This window comes from Canis lupus, chromosome 4 (assembly GCF_048164855.1).
Source record: "Canis lupus baileyi chromosome 4, mCanLup2.hap1, whole genome shotgun sequence".
Classification (NCBI taxonomy): Eukaryota; Metazoa; Chordata; class Mammalia; order Carnivora; family Canidae; genus Canis; species Canis lupus.
Genome location: NC_132841.1, coordinates 12,207,537 through 12,226,575, shown reverse-complemented (window position 1 = coordinate 12,226,575; position 19,039 = coordinate 12,207,537). Strand labels below are relative to the sequence as shown.

Genomic DNA, 19,039 nt, shown 5'->3' with positions numbered 1-19,039 from the left:
GTTCTCCATTCTAACCCAACTAAAGAGGGACCTGGTAATTGCATAGGAGAGAAAAGTGAATAGAGTATTTTCTAAAACAAGTAGCATATTTTCCATTATGCAAAAGAGGAAAATTAGCTTTTAGAAAGCCACACCTAGGTTTCACAGACTTCTCTTTGGTTTCTTTCATATCCAAATGGGAGACCTCGAAGGAGAGATAGTCATTGTTCTTTAGAGGATTTATCAGCCTTTGTTCAATTTTCTTAAAGATCCTAAAGATCTATCCATGGAGACTTGGGATGTGAATCTGGAAAAGTGCTAGCAGGGTGGCTCTGAGGGCTGGGCTGGGGGCAGCCTATAGGGGGTGGAGGTCCTAATGAGAGAAGGGTAGCACCAGGACCCCAAGGATTTACTGACCTTAGTTTTTCTGTAGGGGGAAAATGTGTTCCTGCATTAAAGCCACTAAGTCAGGCATAAGCAGAGTTGAACAAGCGCTTACTCTTTCCTTTGGTTTATGGTTTCTTTCCTCCATCACCCTATGAGTAGAAACTTGTTGTTGTTTGACTTGCTTGCTTATTTCTTGGACACCTCCCCACTAGACTGAAAGCCATATGGGGAAGGGGCTGATATCAGTCTCACCAGAGCCTAGTCCAACTCTCTGTGCATTAAAAGCTGCCAGAAGCTGGGAGCTGCATGTGTGGTATTACAATCTGTGTAGGGGCATAACCCTCATGTGTGCAGTGTGAGTCCATGGGCCTTCTCAAGGGTGGTTCTTTGGGGCTCAGCCCTGATGAGACAGGCTTCTGTTGCCCCCTGGAAGGACATATGATGGCATAGATTGCTTATAAAGCCCCCACCCACACCCCTGGCCTGGGTCTCCTGGTTATCAGGAAAGGTGTCCCTTTAGGGGCCCACCCCACACATGATGTCCAAGCCCTTCCTCTCAATTCCTATGTTGAGATCATCTTCAGATAATGGGTCAGTTTGGGATGGAGAAGGAATATAGTTGATGACAGCAGGTCTGAAGAGTTTCTTCCATTCTGCTTTCTTGTCCTCAATAATAGCAGCTTATTTTTTCCCTTCTACTTAGAGATGGTCTTATACCTTGAGACCTTCATCTTCTCTCTTCTGTTTCATTTGCCACTTGTTTTCTTCTCCATTCCTTTAAGCTTACTCCTGTTATCTCAGAGAGGAATAAACCAGCCATACAGATGGATCTCCCTTGACAAACTTAGTCTTGTTTTTGCTTCAGTATGAGTACAAGGGAGGAAGAGGTGAGAGAGGAGGATGAATGACAACCCAGTTACTACTTTTAGCCATAACTGGGTCTCAGCATTATACTTCACTCCCTGTGGGAGTTAAGAGGCCTCTGAATGTGAGCTGACTTACTCCTATGCATTGAAATTCTTTGCTATTTATTTGTATTGCAGGAACACTCAGTTCAGTTCCAGAAACACTGTCCAAGCACCCATTCTGTGCCAGATTCTGTACACCCTCCTCAGTATATTGCATGTTTGCTTTCCTTTCCTTTAGAGTTGGAGAGGAATTTAGAAGTCATCTAGTCTCAGGCCTTTTATAGGCAGATGCAGAGAGTGGGGCCCTTGGAGATAAAGTGATGAGTGAAGGCCTCAGAGTTGGTGTAGAGTTTGGCGTCACATGTGACCAGAGCTCTACCCAGTGGCCTCTGGGGTGCAGAGACAGTTCATAATAAACCTAATGTTCAGTCTTTGATTGTTTGCCATATGCTAGTGCTATACAAAGTGCATTTCATGCCTTCCATTTAATTCTGAGAACAGGTGCCATTGTTACTGGTATTATTGCTTTTCTTTCTTTTTTTTTCTTTCTTCTTTCTTTTCTCTCTTTTTTTTTTTCTTTCTTTTCTCTCTTAAGAAAAGAGAAGAAATTAAGGTCTAGAATAGCAAAGAATTTTGCTCAAAGATGCATAGGATGTAGCAGAGCTGACATGTCCTCTTCCACTTTGTAAACCATATAAGAACACATGCTACAAGGAGTAGCAGGCTCTACACCCGTCCTCTAAATGTAGGGAGGGACTTGCTTCCTTCCTTTCTTCCCTCCTCTTTACTTTTCTTTTTTTAGTTGTAGCAAAATATACATAGCAACATTTACTATTTTAACCATTTTTAAGTATATAGTTTAGTGATACCAAATGTGCAACCATCATCTCCATCCATCTCCAGAATTTTATTCATTTTACCAATCTGAGACTCTACCCATTAAATCTAACTCCTTTTCCCTCACCACCAGCCCTGGCATGACCATCCTATTTTCTGTTTCTATGAATCTTATACCCTAGATATTATCTTCATGACTGGGTTATTTCACTTAGCAAGTGTCATCAGGCTTCATCTTTGTTCTAACATGTATCAGAATTTCTTCATTTTTAAGACTAAATAATACTGCATTGTATGTATATCACATTTTATCAATTCATCTTTCAGTGGACACTTGGATTGGTTCTACCTGGTATTAGTCTGCCAATGCTCTGTTAGAGCTGCTATTAAAAAAGATGCTACAGACTGGGTTGCTGAAAAAACAAACATTTATTTGCTCAGGCCTGCAGGCTAAAAGTTCAAGATCAAGGTGCTGGCAGAGTTAGTTTCTCCTGAAACCTTTCTCCTTAGCTGGCAAATAGCCACCTTCTCACATGGCCTTTCCTATGTGGGTGCATCCCTGGTCTCTCTCTCTCTCTCTCTCTCTCTCTCTCTCTATTTATAACGATACCAATCATATTGAATTAGGATGCCAACCTTAGGCCTCATTTTTTCTTTAAAAGCCTTATCTCCAAGTACAGTTACATTAGGGGTTAGGTCTTCAACATATGAACTTGAGGAAGACACAAATCAGTCCATAATGTAACTCTTGGATATTGTGAATAATATTGCTATGAATATAGGTGCACAAATATCTTGTTTGATTCCCTACTTTCAATTCTTTTGGGGTATATATGCATTAGCAGAATTACTGGATCATATGCTTATTCTATTTTTAATTTTTTGAGGAAATGCCATACTGTTTTCTATAGCAGCTGCACCATTTTACATTCACATGTCATCGTTTCTTAATTTTCAGAATAGTTTTGCTCTTTTTTGAAAGGTCACTCTGATCAGTAGGAAGCTTGTCTGGAATTGTTCTTTTTGCCTCCCAGATGCCTATAACTCTTTTCAGAAACTTGGTGCCCTTGCTCCTCTGCACCTCCTGTCAGTAACCTTGGGCTTTTCCACATTTAGGTGCTGGGAGAACATCCCAGAAAGGAGAAGGGACCAGTAAAAAAGTGACCTGATCTCAGGTAGATGCTTCATCTGAGCTGTGGGCTCTCATTCAGCAGTCCCTGCACAGAGGAGGTTTATCCCTTCATCTCTGAGCACGTCAAAGGAGGAGGTATCGGGAGCCCTCTTAGCAGTGAACAGCTTTGAAAAGACTGCTGTGGGCTTGTATTTACTCATATCAACAGCATGGATGAGGAGATGTTTGTGGGAGTGGGTATTGTGTGGGGAGAGGGGTTTGGTGTGAAGAGATGTTTGAGGTGGATGTTTATACGAGGTGAGGTGTGAGGGTATATATGTGGGTAGGGGAGTGTGTGTGTACCGAATAGATGTGAGAGTGGGAGTTGAGTATAAGGGATTATATATGGTGTATGGTAGGGTGTTTCTGTGTGTGTGTATATATGTGTGTAGTAGGGGATAAAGGAGTGAAGGGTAGGAATGAAAGTGTATATGGGGTTATTTGGGGGTCAAATATATGCACAAAGTAGTGTGAGGGTGTGGGGGTTGGGCACGCAGGTGTGGAGAATAGGAGGTGAAGGTGTATATAGGGTAGGGTATCAAGGTATGTGTGGGGGATCCCTGGGTGGCGCAGCGGTTTAGCGCCTGCCTTTGGCCCAGGGCACGATCCTGGAGACCCAGGATCGAATCCCACGTCGGGCTCCCGGTGCATGGAGCCTGCTTCTCCCTCTTCCTGTGTCTCTGCCTCTCTCTCTCTCTCTCTCGCTCTCTCTCTCTGTGACTATCATAAATAAATAAAAATTAAAAAAAAAAGATATGCGTGGGATAGGGAAGGATGTGTGTGTATGGAGTAGGGTGTAGTGGTTGGGTATGACGGTGTGTGGGGAGTAGGGTATATGAAGGGTAGGGTGTGAGTAGAGTAAGTATATCCTGGAGGGTCATAGTAGGTACAGGATCAATGGTTCCACTCCAAGTAGCCACCCCTGCCAGGAGCCCTGTGGGTGGAGACGCTGCTGAGGCCTGCAGAGCTTTCCTGTTGCAGGGGAGTGGAATCCAGCCAAGGCCTCAGGCATGACTCACTTTCACCTGGTCAGGGGAATTAATTTGCTGGGCATCTGCATCATGGCAGGATACGTGCGTCAGTCTGTATGACTCCGTTCTTATTAAGAACCATGGGAGAAATTTAAAATGAGAAATGAAGGGCGTGGAGGGTGTGGGGGAAGGTTGTTCTGGGAGCTAAGAAATTGCTTCTCCCTCAGTCGCTGTGTCACTCTCAGCGACCAAGGCCCTCTCCTTTGCTCCCTCCACTCTGCTTTTGGTACAGGCAGCTATAGCCATCCTATTGAGAGAAGCAACTTCGGAAGACACACATATGTGCATGTGCATGCAAATACCCCCCCTCCCCCCCAATACAGATGCATATCAGGAGCTCAGAAGCACCTCCCAGATGCCAGGCAGCCTCTGCAGCAGTAACTCTTTATGCACTGCAGTCTGCTGCAGCCTTCATGGTTAAGGGATGCTGGCTTTTATGAATGGTAGCCTGGGAGGGGCCTAATGTCACTTGCTCCTGATGTCAGCACAATGAATGAAACACTTCCAAAGCGTAAAGCCTCAAGCACCCGGGGAGGCAGATACCGTCTCAGATTGGCTCTCCTGGTGCAGCGTCTCCTGCTGACGAAATCACCAGTCCCATGTGTGACATATAAAGCCATTTACGTTAGTATTGCAATGAGGCAGAAACTGAGGCTGCATGTGGAATAATGTGTATCTGATTCTGGCACAATCAGCCCTGCCTGAAGCAGCTGTAGCTGAGACTCTCCCCTTGCCAGGCGCTGGAGGAAGGTGTTTTGCAGGAGCTGCGGACTCACCGTTGTGGATTAGGCAGTTACTTAGCTAGCCTGATGTTCTGCTTTTGCTTGCAGAATTCCTTGCTGAAGCTCCAAGCCCTGGAAGCTGATCTGTGTTCTGCATTTTTGACAAACCAGGAGGAAGCTGCTCAGGTGCATGGACTCAAGGACCCAGCCCCAGCATCGACCCAGAATGTGCCCGAGGAAGACGCAGATGCTGCAGGTAAGAGGCTGGGCTGGGAGCAGGTCTTCACTTGTACTCTCAGCCTCTTGTTGCTTTCCTAAACCTGGCCTCTTGTGGGAACCATGCTTGGTGCAACCGAAAAGCTGAAGAGGTACTTGAGTTGCAGTAGGGGAGCTGAGAGGGAACGGAGGAATTAAGGTGCGTTCTGATACGGAGCATTCTTTCCAGCTGGGAGCCAAGCGTCAGATTTACACATAAAAAGGTGTCAGGTGAAAAACACTCCCCACAACTGGTCCTAGTGAATTCCTAACTGGTTTCCTGTGACAAACAAGTGGTGTGCTTATTTTCTATTATTGGATGTAGATAATCTGTACTGTCTTGATACTTACCGTATTTTTGCGGTATTCAGTGATGGGAGAGTTTTAACATTACTACTTGATTTCTTCTATTACCTACTTGTAAGATGATTCATCAACACAGGGAAAGTGGAGGTGAGTGGTGTAGCTCATTCTGACCCTATATTGTCTTTTTCTGTCTCAGTTTTTTCCTCATTAACTTCTGTGTTGGAAATTCTCAAAACTGGTTCTCATTTGTCTGATAAGTTCTCTGGTTTTAACCCCAGGGATGGTAGGTTGGCTAAGAAGCAGAAGGCAAATTGATACTTCCAGGAAGACTTAGAAAAGAAACACTAATTTATGTGAGTGAAATGAGAGCACAGCTTATTTTTTATAACCCAGATGGGTCAGAGTTTTGCAGACTGGTTTCTGGATGGCTAGTAGAAATAGGTTTAGGTGAACTTGCTTCATGAAATGTCCTTTTTCTCCAGCAATTGAAGGAAGAGATTTAAAAAGATAATGTATTTCAGTGTCATCAGAAATAGCTCATTTAAGACATTACTGCTTAAAACAGATCTATATAGTCTAAGTAGGTAAAACCATCAACCCCAGTGTTTATTAATTATGCTAATTAATAACTAAGTATATTAATAATAGTGGCTAATAATAAAGCCGCTAATAGTAAGTACTATTATTAAAGATTTCTGTGATCTAGGCACTGTTCTTAGTACTTTATATATTTTATATTAAATCCTCAAACTGATTTGTGAATAATATGCTTCACAGTAAGGACAATGAGGCCTAGTGTAACCCTGCTGGTAAGTGGTAAATTATTTCTCAATGGATGCAGGTGGCTAGTTGGCTATCTTTATTTCCTGGTGACCTCCCCTTGCTCTGCTGGCCATTGTGTTTTGATAAAAGGCACGTAAAAGTAGGAAGGACCCAATGTCAATCCAATTAGAGTTTTAAGTCAGATTTTAGGCACACTTTTCTTCTCCCACCAACCCCAACAAACAACATATAAAACACATAAAGAAGTCTTAAGCCAGATACAAATTGACTTTTGAGTCATCTGATGTTTTGTATTTCCATATCTGGCAAAGAGTTACAAAATATTTGCATGTTGGATATAGATATATCTTTTCTATTTTAAAACCTGACTTTTATGTGTGTCTTACATTCTCCAAAAGTCAAGAGTAGTTTTGCATTTTCTCATTCTGGATGGGCAGGATTTTGAACACGCTTATTAGCAGACCTCGTATAATGGAATTGCCCATACAAAGGAACCATCAATACATTTCCTATTAAGTGTTAAATGGTAGAAATGGACAAAAGACTCTTTACAGAGGCGGCTTGTAGGTTGGAGGCTGGATTTTCCAAAATGTAGGTGAATCTGAGATGTCCCAGAGCCCTTCCAAGAGAATCTATAAAAAAGATTTTCACTCTGTGTGTGGGGGAGGCGGGGGGGGGGGTGTGTGTGTGTGTGTATACACACACTAGCCAAGATTTCCAGCAAGTGTTCAAAGATAAAAATCTATCTTGATGTTTTTCATTTTGTAGAGCTTGTGTATAAGGAGTCTCATGTAGCCAACATGACTGCATGAGAGTGAAGAAGCTCCAGCCCCTATATTGAAACTTGTGATACTTTATCTGATACATTTCTTCTCTAATTTTTCAGTAACCCTGTGACACAATCTGGGAACCACCGGCTAGATGTTTTCAGGGACCTAAAGAGTCTCTTCATTTGGCAGGGATATTTCCAAAGTGGCCGGCATTTGGAATAGGCTTTCACAGATTAATTTTTTCACAGATTAATTTATGGGATCATTAGGTCTTACTGGCTTCCAAGATTAGTGTTTATAGGAAGGTCATATATATTTTTTAAAAATTTATTTAATTGATTTTTTGGTCATATATTTTCTAATCTATGTGTCACTCAGAAGGAAGAAATGTCTGCTCTTTGTGGAGGCTCAGGAACTGTTAAAGGATTTCTGGAGTGATCTTTGACCACCTTGAAGCTAGTGTTTATATGTGTAAAAATCTCTGTTGAGAGTGTGATCACATGAGATTAGTATAGATGGCCATAAGTCTATAAAAGATTAGAGTAACTTAAAATTTTCTTCCCAAAGTCTGCCCTCTAGCTCTGAGCCTTACATGCATATAAATATTCAATTACTAATTGTTGATTTCGGTATTTGGTATAACAAAGACAAAGCTCAACAGGTGATTTTTACAGGAATATCTGGATATAATATGCTACAAATTCACTAGTAAAGGCAAGCATTTATAAATTGATGTGACTTTAATAGGTTTCAAGCTTACTTTAGACTCAATTAATGGCTTGATAAGTAGTAACTTTTGCAGTAGGCATTTGAAATGATGGTTTGAGCAAAGTATTATAGTCTTTATATCTTGAGATCCAAATATTGGGTTTTAACTTGGGTTTATGGGTTACAAAGGTAAGTCCTTCCTAGTAAAATATCTGAAATGTGTTCCCATTCTGGAAATGCAATTATAAACTGCACTTGCAGCAAAAACACATTTCATGGCACTCCTGGAAGAGCATTGTGTTCTAAATATTGCTCATGAGCCTTCCTGCACATCATAATTACCAGAAAGGTCTTCAAGTATGGGGATTCTTAGTCCTCATCTCCAGACAGTCTGAGGTAGAAGTCCTGTAATCTTTATATTTCATAAACACTCCCAAATAGTGGAAACCATTATTTAAGTGTCATGAATTGGAGAGAAGATCAAGTTCTCTCAGATTCTCTTTGATTCTGCTTCACCTCAATTTCCTGGACTATGTGGACTAGTCAGCTTAGTCCCTTTATTTTAGGAGGAGAAAAATGCTCAAGCACCGAAGTCCTCAGGCTAGAAATAGGTGGGATGGGGACATGGACAAGGGACAGGGACAGATTAGAGGTATGTAGAAAAAAGTGATAGAGAGGAAACCAGCTGCAAGATGACTTCAAGACTGTACATAAGATACTAGTTGTCATGGTTTGTCCAGGAATGTCCAAGTTTTACACTGGAAGTCCCACATGCTGGGAAATTCTCAGTCCCAGGCAATCTATGACAACTGGTCACCCTACCTGGAGGTTGCAAATTGCATAATTTGAGATGGAAACCCTTACCACACGTAGGCTCAAATCCTTCCAACTACATCGTAGCTTCTTAAAGCAGAAGCCAATGCTTCCTCCGTTGCATTAGTAAGGATCTGTTCTGATGTTGTTGAACAGAAAATGGAATGAACATTGTCTTTTCAAGTGCTTATCATTTTTCAGAGTTTGCAGAAGGACTGTTTGTTCCACACGACTAAGCATAGTAACCCCTGTTCTGTCTGAACATGGGTGATTGATGGAATGGAGTTTGTAGCAAAAGCTGTCACCAGAGATAACTGAAGACCAGAAATAATAAACCACAGCAGTTCCTAATTCTTTTATTGTAAAATCTTGGTTTTCAAACTTTCTATTTGGGTAAGAGCTTTGTTCCTAACATTGATAGTTAGCAAAAACTAATGTAATGTATCAATTTATAGGCTATAGTTATTCACATAAAGAATTCTGCATGGTGTGTTGGTCTCTTCCTGATGTCAAAGTTAAGATGGGGCACCTTCTCTCTCACATTTCAAGGCATTGTCGACTGGATCAGATATTCCCAATTACTTAGGAGGACTAACTTACAGATAGGTGTGAAATGCAAAATTAAAATGTAAGGATGAGGCCTGGAAATGTCCATGTTTGCAAAGCTCCCCTGGTAATTATGAGAGATTCAGGAACAGTTTCTAGAATATAGTGCTCTAGTGTTTCTCTGAAGGATGCTATGAAATGTGTTCTTGCTGCAGGTGGAGTTTATAATTGGCTTTCTGGAACATGGGGGCATCTCTGGTGTTATCCTCCTAACTTGATGTTTCATTCTATCTGGCAGCAGCCCCACACAATGTTTGAAAGTTAGTAAGAAGGTGTCTCTGTTACTTCAATCTCATAAGTGCACACAATTCCAAATATAATTTAGAAACTTTGTTCACTATGGGTCTATGTGTATCTATCTGTGTTATTTCTCAGTACTTTCTGAAACTTTTTATATTTTCAGTATGTATCACCTATTGCTTTAACTAAGAAATGGTGGTCACCATGGAAAGTAGTACTTCATCTTTTTGCCCTAAATTAGTTCCTTTAAAGCAATGATTTTCAGCCAGGGTTGATTATTATTATTATTATTTTTTGATCCATCCACCCACCCATCTCAACCCTCAGCCTTGGAGATATTTGGCTATCTAAGGACATTTTTGGTATTACAGCTGAAAGATAAGTGCTACATCTAATGAGTAGAGGCCAGGGAGGCTGCTAAACATTTACAATGCACAGGAACCCCTTATGTCCACCCCCACTGCACCAACAAAGAATTATCTTGCCCAAGATGTCAATAGTGCCAAGTTTTTAAAAAGTTTTAAAAGCTTTTAAATGTATGACATTAGCATTGACTAATAATGACATTTTCATTTGTGTCAGACATTGTTATCTGGGTTTTCCTATTTTATCTTCACAACCTTATGAGGTATATGCATTATTTTCCCCAGAAGAAAGATGAGGAAATAAGCTTGGAGAGTTAGTGTAACATGTTGAAGATCCCACAGCTACTAAGTGGTAGAGGTTGGTAAGAAATGGAAGGAAGGGAAGGGTTTTCCCAGTTAGACTTCATAGTTTAGTGCTTCACACTATGCTATTTGCTATCCTGTCTAAATATTAAGTTCCCATAGTTCTAATATTCTAGAATTTGAAATAAGCCCATAGCCAATGCATATCCTCTCTGCTAATGTGTTTTGAAAATCCCGTTTTCTTTATCCATTTCTAACTTTGTCAACCTGAAGTGACCTAGATTTGTAGTTGATTTACCTGTCATAACCTGTCTTCTCATAGTTATTTTAGCTCCTGTGATCTAAACCATTTCTAGAACCCTGTGCCTTTCTTGATGTGCATTTACTTAACCTGCATAGTGTATTCCAGATGGAGTCAAATAGAATTTTATTTGTAAATATGATACCACTGGGGGAAATTGGCAAAGTGTCCAAGGGATCCCTCTATTATTTCTTACACCTACATATGAAACTATGATGATCTCAATAAAAAAGAATGAATACCTAAAAAAAATATGGACATGAGGGTGTTTTATTAAATACAAAATATTATGCATGTTGAATTGTTTTCTGAACTCTTCCTAAGAGATGCATACTCTTGGCTTTTTTTTTTTTTTGTCATATCACTGTATTCCATTAGAATTCCAAAAATCCCATTCTCTACCAAACTAATCATTTAGTGCTTATTAAGAGTACATGGATGGTTTTCTCCAGCTGCAGTACCTACTGGCCCACATTTATGGTCATCTGTCACTGTTGAGCCATGCTTTGTGAGCTGCTTCTGTGGTTGCTTGGCATTTTATCCTTTGAAAAATATCATTATCATCTGCAAACTCATGACTCTACTTCCTCAGCCATGCCATTTTTGAAATTTAAAATAAGATTAATCCAGGATCCATTTGCAAGGATTAGTGCTGATGTGTCCATCATAAAGGTACTAATTCACTCTGTTCTTTGCTGCATATTGTTAAGTGGATTTTGTAATCCACTGAAAAACATTAGCTCAGTCATCATTTGGTTTTGTTTTTAAACAGCTTCTGATATAAAAACCATGCCATGGACTTCTTGAAAGCCCAAATAAATTATATTCATTGGCTCTGCCTTGTTCTTTGCCTTGTTCTTTGCATAATTCTTTGCAGAACTTGATGTGCTGGCTGGGTGATCTCAGACAAGTGATTTGATCTCTCTGTGTGAGTGTCATTTTCTTTAAAATGGAGGGAAAAAAGAAGAGTATCTACTTTTTAAGATTATTGTAATAATAATGAAGCATAATACGTATGAGTCACTTAGCACATTTCTTCTTAGTAAATGCTCAATAAATGTCAGCTATTACTTTTTAAAAAGCTGGGCATTTTTGCCATAGAGCTTATGTTGCCTCTCTTCCAGTTAATAATGCTTACATTTGTCTTTATCTGCTGTCATAATCCTAACTACTTTGAAGGTGTGGAAATGCCATTAGTACTGTTCATTCCCTAGATCTCCTCTGGAATCTTGCATATGATTGACATTACACTAATTCCCTTTAGCAAAGGATATTTATAACAGCAATAATCTATAGAGCTGATGGTCAAATAATTACCTCCTATTCAGGTTGAAACTACATTTGTTACCATAAAATCTATCCTTTGCTAAATCTATGATATAACTAAGCTGGAAATGATCTTTACTGTTAATATTTCTCCTATGTTCTTATAACCATCTTTATAGCATCTCAGAGAGCTTCAAATTACCCCTTGTTTTCCAAGGAAAGTATTTTTTTTAATGATTTCAAAATTTGTAGATGACAATATATTCTCTGAGGCTGTTTCTATAACTGCTTTATAGAGAAAAAAATCAGCCTATAGCTTAAACTGCCAGGTTATTATTTTTAAAAAGATTTTTAAATTCAGTTTTTAAGGCAGGCCAACTGTGGTAACAAGTTACCCCATTTGTTCTTGCTACAACTCTTTACAAATGAGGATTCTGAGTTAGAAGAGCCTGCCTGGCCAAGGACATAACAATTGTGAGCAAGTGGCATCTCAGACCAACCCTGTGGCTCTTACTCAAGAGACCAGGATTTTAACTAGTAGGTTTATAGTCATTTAAAAAAATTAATTGATTTTATTTTTAAGGAGTTTTAGGTTTATAGAAAATTGAGAAACGATACAGAAAGTTTTCATATACCCTTTAACCCTTGCACACAGTTTCCCATACATTATTGTCATTTAAAAAACTTCCTGGTTATTCCTTCTTTCATTCTTATGATGAGTGCAGTCCGGAAGCAACCAGATGGCCTGGGCAGATACTTGGTGTCTGACACTGTTCTGCACCCCCCCACCCTACCACCCCCTAAGCCCAGGGTGAACAGCCTCCACTATCTTTTCCAGTTCCCTGAGGATCATATTTTTCTGTGGCTCTTTGTGGAACTTTGGTACCAACTTCTTTGACTAAGTTTTTCTAACTAATATTGCATGAGCCTAGTAAAGATACAGACCCCCTCCCCCATTTTCTTGTATATTCAATTTTCCTTCTGCTTTGCAAAATACATCTGCTTATAAATGAAAATGCTTTGATGAAAAATAGCTCATTATCTTAATAGCAGATTTTAATCAGCTATACCACTAAGGTGGTCAGTTGTGCAGGAATTGGCTACAAAACCTGGAGAGTCGTTTAGGCTGAAAAAAAAATCAGAGCACAGCATCCAGCTTTCTCTGTATATCAGGAGAGTGCTTCTTAATATTGGACACCTATCATGGATGACAGCTGCTCTTTCCCTGGTCCCACAAGCAGAGCTCTGTAATCTGAGCATTTGGCTCCCCTTTTATGACACAGGGAGGAAAAAAGCTGTTCATTGGCCTTGGCCATTTCCCTTGGTTATTTCTCAACTGGTCTTTGGTAGTATGCATATAGGCAAAGGAATAAGTCTTGAATAATCAGAGAGTAAAAGTGCAAAGATTCATTTAGTCACCTGGTAGATCTGTCTAGAAGATTGTTTCTTCTTTCCTCCCCAAGTTGGACATTTAGTTTGGTGCCTCCAAAAATATGAATTATTCTTGTTTCAGATGTTCTACTCCAAAACAATACAAAGCATGGATTTCTTCCCTTTCTCATTATTACAGGATCTGGAGATCTTGCATCTTTCTCAGCATAGGTCATGTTACCAAAGCCCACAGTAGAGTTCTGATTTAAGGTAGAAGTCACTAAGAGTCTGAAGACCTCAATCTTTCATGGGCTAGAAGTTGATGTTTGCTGTATGTTTCCTCAGTGCAAACTCAACCTTTGTCACCTACCTCTCCTTCCTTCTCACTCATCCCTACCACCATGGTGTCTCTTTGCTTTTATTCTTATTCTTCTCCCACAGCTTTCTGGTTGCTTCTTTTTCTCACACACAACCTTGCCACTTTGTCTTCCTCTGTCTGTATTCATTCTAGTTGTCTTTACTGTCTCTCTGTCTTTTTTTTTTTACCTTGGGACTTTACTTTGCTAAGCTAGTTATGAAATTAAAATATATTTAAGATATTTAATTTTGTCTAGGCACTTAAAGTTAGTGAATATTATTTTTATACTGAAAATTTGGATGAGTTCAAACTGTTTACTCTTCCTAAAATTATACTACTGTGTTAGCATAATATAATAGTATATAGTATAAACAACATGTTAGTGAAATTACAATGTGATTTTTCCTTTGGTTGGGCTTTTGTTGATATTGCTTTTTTAAAATTAAAAATTTTTTTTTTAATTTTTAATTTTTTGCTTTTTTTTAGCTAGAGGTCATTTATTCCTTATTCATACCATTGAGACTAAAAATTCTAAAAAAAAATTTAAGAGTCCATTATGAAGCTGCATATATGATTGGATTTATAAAATAATCAGTGTCAACATACCCTGAAGATTTATGTATTTAGGCATTTCTATGATTTAAATGTTATGTTCACTTGGTAAAAAGTGCTGTATATGTTAGGTATAATTGCAGTGACTCAAGAAAAAAATATTCTGAAATTGTCCTCTTAAAATATTCTAGGGAACAAGAGGAATGGAACAAATTTAAGAACTACTCACAGGGGTGCCTGGCTGGCTTAGTTGTTACAGCATGTGACTCTTGATCTTGAGGTTGTGAGTTCAAGCCCCACAGTGGGTGTGGGACTTACTTTAAAAATTTGTACTTGGTTGTCCTTACAATAATCATGCAGTAAATAAAAATACAAAAAAAATAGAACTACTCACAAACCTAAAACCTCGATCTGTATTTACTGGTGAAAAGTTAATTAGAAGATTGTAATAAAAAATGCAGAGGCAAAGAATAAGGTTAGATCTGAGCTGAATGAGGCTTCTTGATCCATGTAATTTTCTGGATTTTAGGGAGAATTTTGGGATTTTTCATTGCTTAGCTAACCAAGTGCCCTAATCTATTAGCCATTCATTTTAATCGAAGCCAATACATTGACTCCTTCAAAATGAAACTGTAGAAGGCAGATTTGGGGAGGTGCATGCTGAGATCAGACTCAGACTCTGTCTTCTGAACTCCATACCTACACATATCCAGGGCCTACTGGGCATCTCCACTGGATGACTAAAAGTGCCTCTTTAACTCAGTGCATCCAGAACTGAATTCATCTTTCTCTATCCCAGCCAACTCCTCTCCTAAATTCCGTCTCTAGGTAAGAGGTAATGCAAAACAATAGCAACTAACATTGATGGATTATTATGTCCCCTCCCTTGGGCACTGTCCTAAGTACCTGAGATTCCTTGTCTTCTTTTAACCTTTTCAACACTTTATGAAATGGATACTATCATCATCTTACCCTGAAGCAGGCCTTTAGCATGCAATAGACGGTTAATAAACATTTGTTGAGTGAATGAATTCCCTTAATATAGATAGGAAAACTGAGAAGGTAAAAGATTGAATAATTTGTCCCAGGTCACACATATGACAAAACTGGAGCTTGAATCTAAGTGTTTCTGAGCCTATATTCTATGCTAAAAAAATAGATTTATTTGAGAGACAGAAAGAGAGAGAAAGGGTAAGAGAAAAAGAGAAAGAGAGAGCATGAGCAGGGGGAGGGGGAGAGGAAGAGAGAATCTCAAGCAGAGTCCCCACTGAGCATGGAGTCTGACCTGGGCCTTGATCACATGACCCTGAGATCATGACCTGACCTGACCTGAGCTGAAATCAAGAGTTGGATGCTTGACTGACTGAGCCACCAGGTGCCCCTAGATCCTATGCTTTTATCCATGATGGTAAGGTGGCTCTTATACCTGCAGAGTGCCTGCCATAAAGCCTAGTCCTCCTTTCACAATGACAAATTTCTTACCCTTGTAGCTCCTAGGTGTTTCTATTGTGGCTGTCCACAGAAGCTGGCACTAAGAAACCTACTTGGAGTGCCAGCCACACCCCACTCAGTAACTTGGCTAGCTTCATAACCCAGAATCTCTTTTCATCTGTCCTCATTCCTACCCCACCCATTCTAACCTTGGAGAGATACTGTTCCTACTCTCTTGGTAGTCTCGAAGCAAGCAAGCTCACCTGTCTCCCTAGATTTAGTTACTGAGGTGACCTCAAGTTTACCCATGTTCTCTCTTTTGTGACTTCCTTTGTACCTTCAGATGCTCAAATTCAACATACCTAAAATTGAACCCATTGTGTATCCATCCATCAGATATTTTGGAATTGTTTCTAGTTTTTGTTTTGCTGGCCCTCTTTGGGTGAGGCTGGTTGAGAACTCTGATTCTTTTCCCTTTTTAGAGTGATGGACATAGTTATGGTTCATCTAGCTTTTAAAACCAAAAAGGCTGACAATTTGGCATTTTGGAATGTCCTGAATGCCCACCTATAAAAGCTGAATGCCCACCATGAAGGACAAACCCAAGAGTGCAAATTAGCAAATCCACAAGACTATGACTAATTTATTACTTGATTAGATTTCAGCAGTACATCTCAACTGGTTGCAGGTAGAGATTTCTTTGAATTTTGAATCGCTTTAAAAATTCACATTAGATATATTTAAAAATCTGACTGACTCATTCAACAGCTGTAATACAGCATCTGTTTCTACCTGGGGTTATAGCAAGATCAGAAGTGGTCTCTTGGCTTTCACATACTGATGATAATTATTTCTCTTCTGTTCCCTATTGTTCAGTGAGTGGGCTGCCGAAAACACTGTTTGGTTCCCAAAGTCAGAGATGTGGAGTCATCTACCATGTGCAGTGGTCAGACCTTCCTTGGTGATAATATAATTTATATCACCTTCCATACTGAATTTAAAATGGAAATCTTTTTTATTATCAGCCTCATGTAGTTATTATTAAGATTAAATACATGCAAAAACTCTTACAAGTTGAGCACATAGTGAGTCACTCCAGATATATTACATATGATTATTTTTACTTATTTATAAATAAGAACTGGTAGGAGGGACAATATGTTGAAGGGTATATTGGTTCTCATTTCCCATATTAACCCCATAGGGACTTGAGTGTATAGTTGGTGTTCAGTAGAAGAGCATAATATTCAATTCCTTATTCTGATGATAATGCTTATTAAAATGATGGTTCTCATGTCTGCTGTGTTTAGCAGCTTCTATGTCTTATCTCAGTGTTTCACCAAATATGCTAGAAAAAGTTGCATGGACAAACATTGTTAGTTTTAATAGGAATTTATTTTAATGTGTATCAGTTAAAAAAAAGTAGCACATCAAATTCATTATTTCTTGGCCATCATAACCTAAGATGAAGCTGAAATTAAAAAAAGAAAACAAAAACTACTGGTTCAAATTTATCTAAAATACATAGTAAATATATTATTATGTAAAATATGTACTTCTTTGCTCTATTTATCTATCATTTATATATATCTACATGCAGATATAGGTCTTCCTTGACTTACAATGGGGTTACATACAGATAAACCCACTGTAAATTGAAAATATTGTAAGTCAAAAGTGCACTGAATCCATAGCCTACTAAGCATCCCAGCTTAGCCTAGCCTACCTGAAAGGAGCTCAGAGCATGTATATGAGGGCAGCCCGGGTAGCTCAGCAGTTTAGCGCTGCCTTTGGCCCAGGTTGTGATCCTGGAGACCCGGGATCGAGTCCCACATCATGCTGCTTGCATGGAGCCTGCTTCTCCCTCTGCCTGTGTCTCTGCCTCTCTCTCTCGCTCTGTGTCTCTCATGAATAAATAAAATCTTTTTAAAAAACCACTTATATGAGCCTACAGTTGAGCAAAATTCTCTAACACAAAAAGCCAACCTTATAATAAAATGTTGAATATCTCATAAAACTTACTGAATACTATACTGAAAGTGGAAAACAGAATGGCTGTATGGAGAATAGTTTTAAGTGTGTTGGTTGCTTCCCCTCGAGACTATGTTGTTGGCTGGGAGCTGTGACTCGCTGCCGCTGCCCAACATCACAAGAGTATTGTACTCTGTGGACCCTTTTCAGTCAGATGTCCAGGAGCCCAAGCGCTTCCATTTTAGCATTATAAAACAGCACCAAGAGACTCATGTTAGTTTTGACCTTAGGGCCGCCGCTGAGCTGAAGAGCTGGAGGCCCTCAGACCTTTCCCATTTCAACAAAAATACACTGGTCCCAGGTGCTTGCTAAAGATTCTTTTCTTCCCCATCATTATTAGCAAAATACTCTGTTCAGAAAGAGGTAATATGAATAAAATGCCTTTCTTCTTGGGGCCTAGCGGTTTAAGAAAAGGATTTGGTAAAGAAATTGTACACTTCCTGGTGGCTTTTGAAGGTGATTGTTAGCATATGTTGTGATTTATTGATTAGTAACTCTTACTCATTGTTACTCCTTAGGGCTCCTGCCAAACCGTGTTTTCTGGGTAAATGATTTTTAGCAAGGGTGTTGCCTGTGGTGAGTTGTCAGACAGGAACACACCTTGCTTGCAGGCCTGGGCACTGGTGTTCATCTGGCCCCACCTCTCAGGCGCTGATAAAATGCTGTCAGTGAGCTTCAGAAGCACAAATAGGAGGCATTATCTGGGCTCCCAGTCTGCAGCTCAACAGCAAAGAAGCCAGTTGAAAACACAGAAGGGATCAGACCTTTGATGTTGCACAAAGCAAATTGCATTTCAAGCTCTAAAGAACATGAGCCATTCTAAACCTGATTAAGAGTCATCCGGCACCAAATTTTGATAAATGTTTATTTTGGAAAAGTAGATTGCAGGGTTTTCCGATTCTGCTTATTCACCCAGAAAACATTTCTTCATTTGAGGTAGGAGTAAGAGAAAGCCTTGAGTTGTTCTGAGTTATTTGCTGGAAAAAATTGAGGAATTTGTTTTGGCTGCTGCTTGATTAACTGTCTGGAGCCCATGATGTAGAGATTCTCATCCTGTCCACTCAGACTCCATATCCTGATGTTCCTCACTTCCCTGCCCTCACCTCCATAGCACAGGTGTGCCTGGAGTGGGAAGCTAATGAGTTCATTTAGAGGGGGAATGATCATAGAATTCAGGCACAGACCTAGCATCCTAGTTGGTGAGAGGCCTTAGAGCAGGTTTTGTTCTTATTTTTTATTTTTGTCAAAAACAAAATGCTACATAAAATTTTTAAATCTTTTTTAAAAAAATTTTATTTATTTATGATAGTCACAGAGAGAGAGAGAGAGAGAGAGAGAGAGGCAGAGACATAGGCAGAGGGAGAAGCAGGCTTCATGCACCGGGAGCCCGACGTGGGATTCGATCCCGGGTCTCCAGGATCACGCCCTGGGCCAAAGGCAAGCGCCAAACCGCTGCGCCACCCAGGGATCCCCTACATAAAATTTTTAAAAAGAAACAGAATCACTCCTAATTCTTCCATGCTTTGTAGTTGCTAAATAGCTTCT

General features: G+C 39.7%; 1 protein-coding gene across 10 annotated transcripts in view; it reads left to right on the top strand.

The window, feature by feature from the left end:
* FAM13C (family with sequence similarity 13 member C) overlaps nucleotides 1-19,039 on the top strand; it is a 251,300-nt gene that overhangs the window by 207,623 nt on the left and 24,638 nt on the right. For 6 of the 10 annotated variants that reach the window (XM_072823165.1, XM_072823164.1, XM_072823163.1 and 3 more), the window contains one exon: nucleotides 5,144-5,291. In XM_072823165.1, the coding sequence (XP_072679266.1) occupies nucleotides 5,144-5,291 (148 nt within the window). The remainder of the gene's footprint in view (nucleotides 1-5,143; nucleotides 5,292-19,039) is intronic. The other 4 variants (XM_072823159.1, XM_072823158.1, XM_072823162.1 and 1 more) reach the window with 1 other exon arrangement.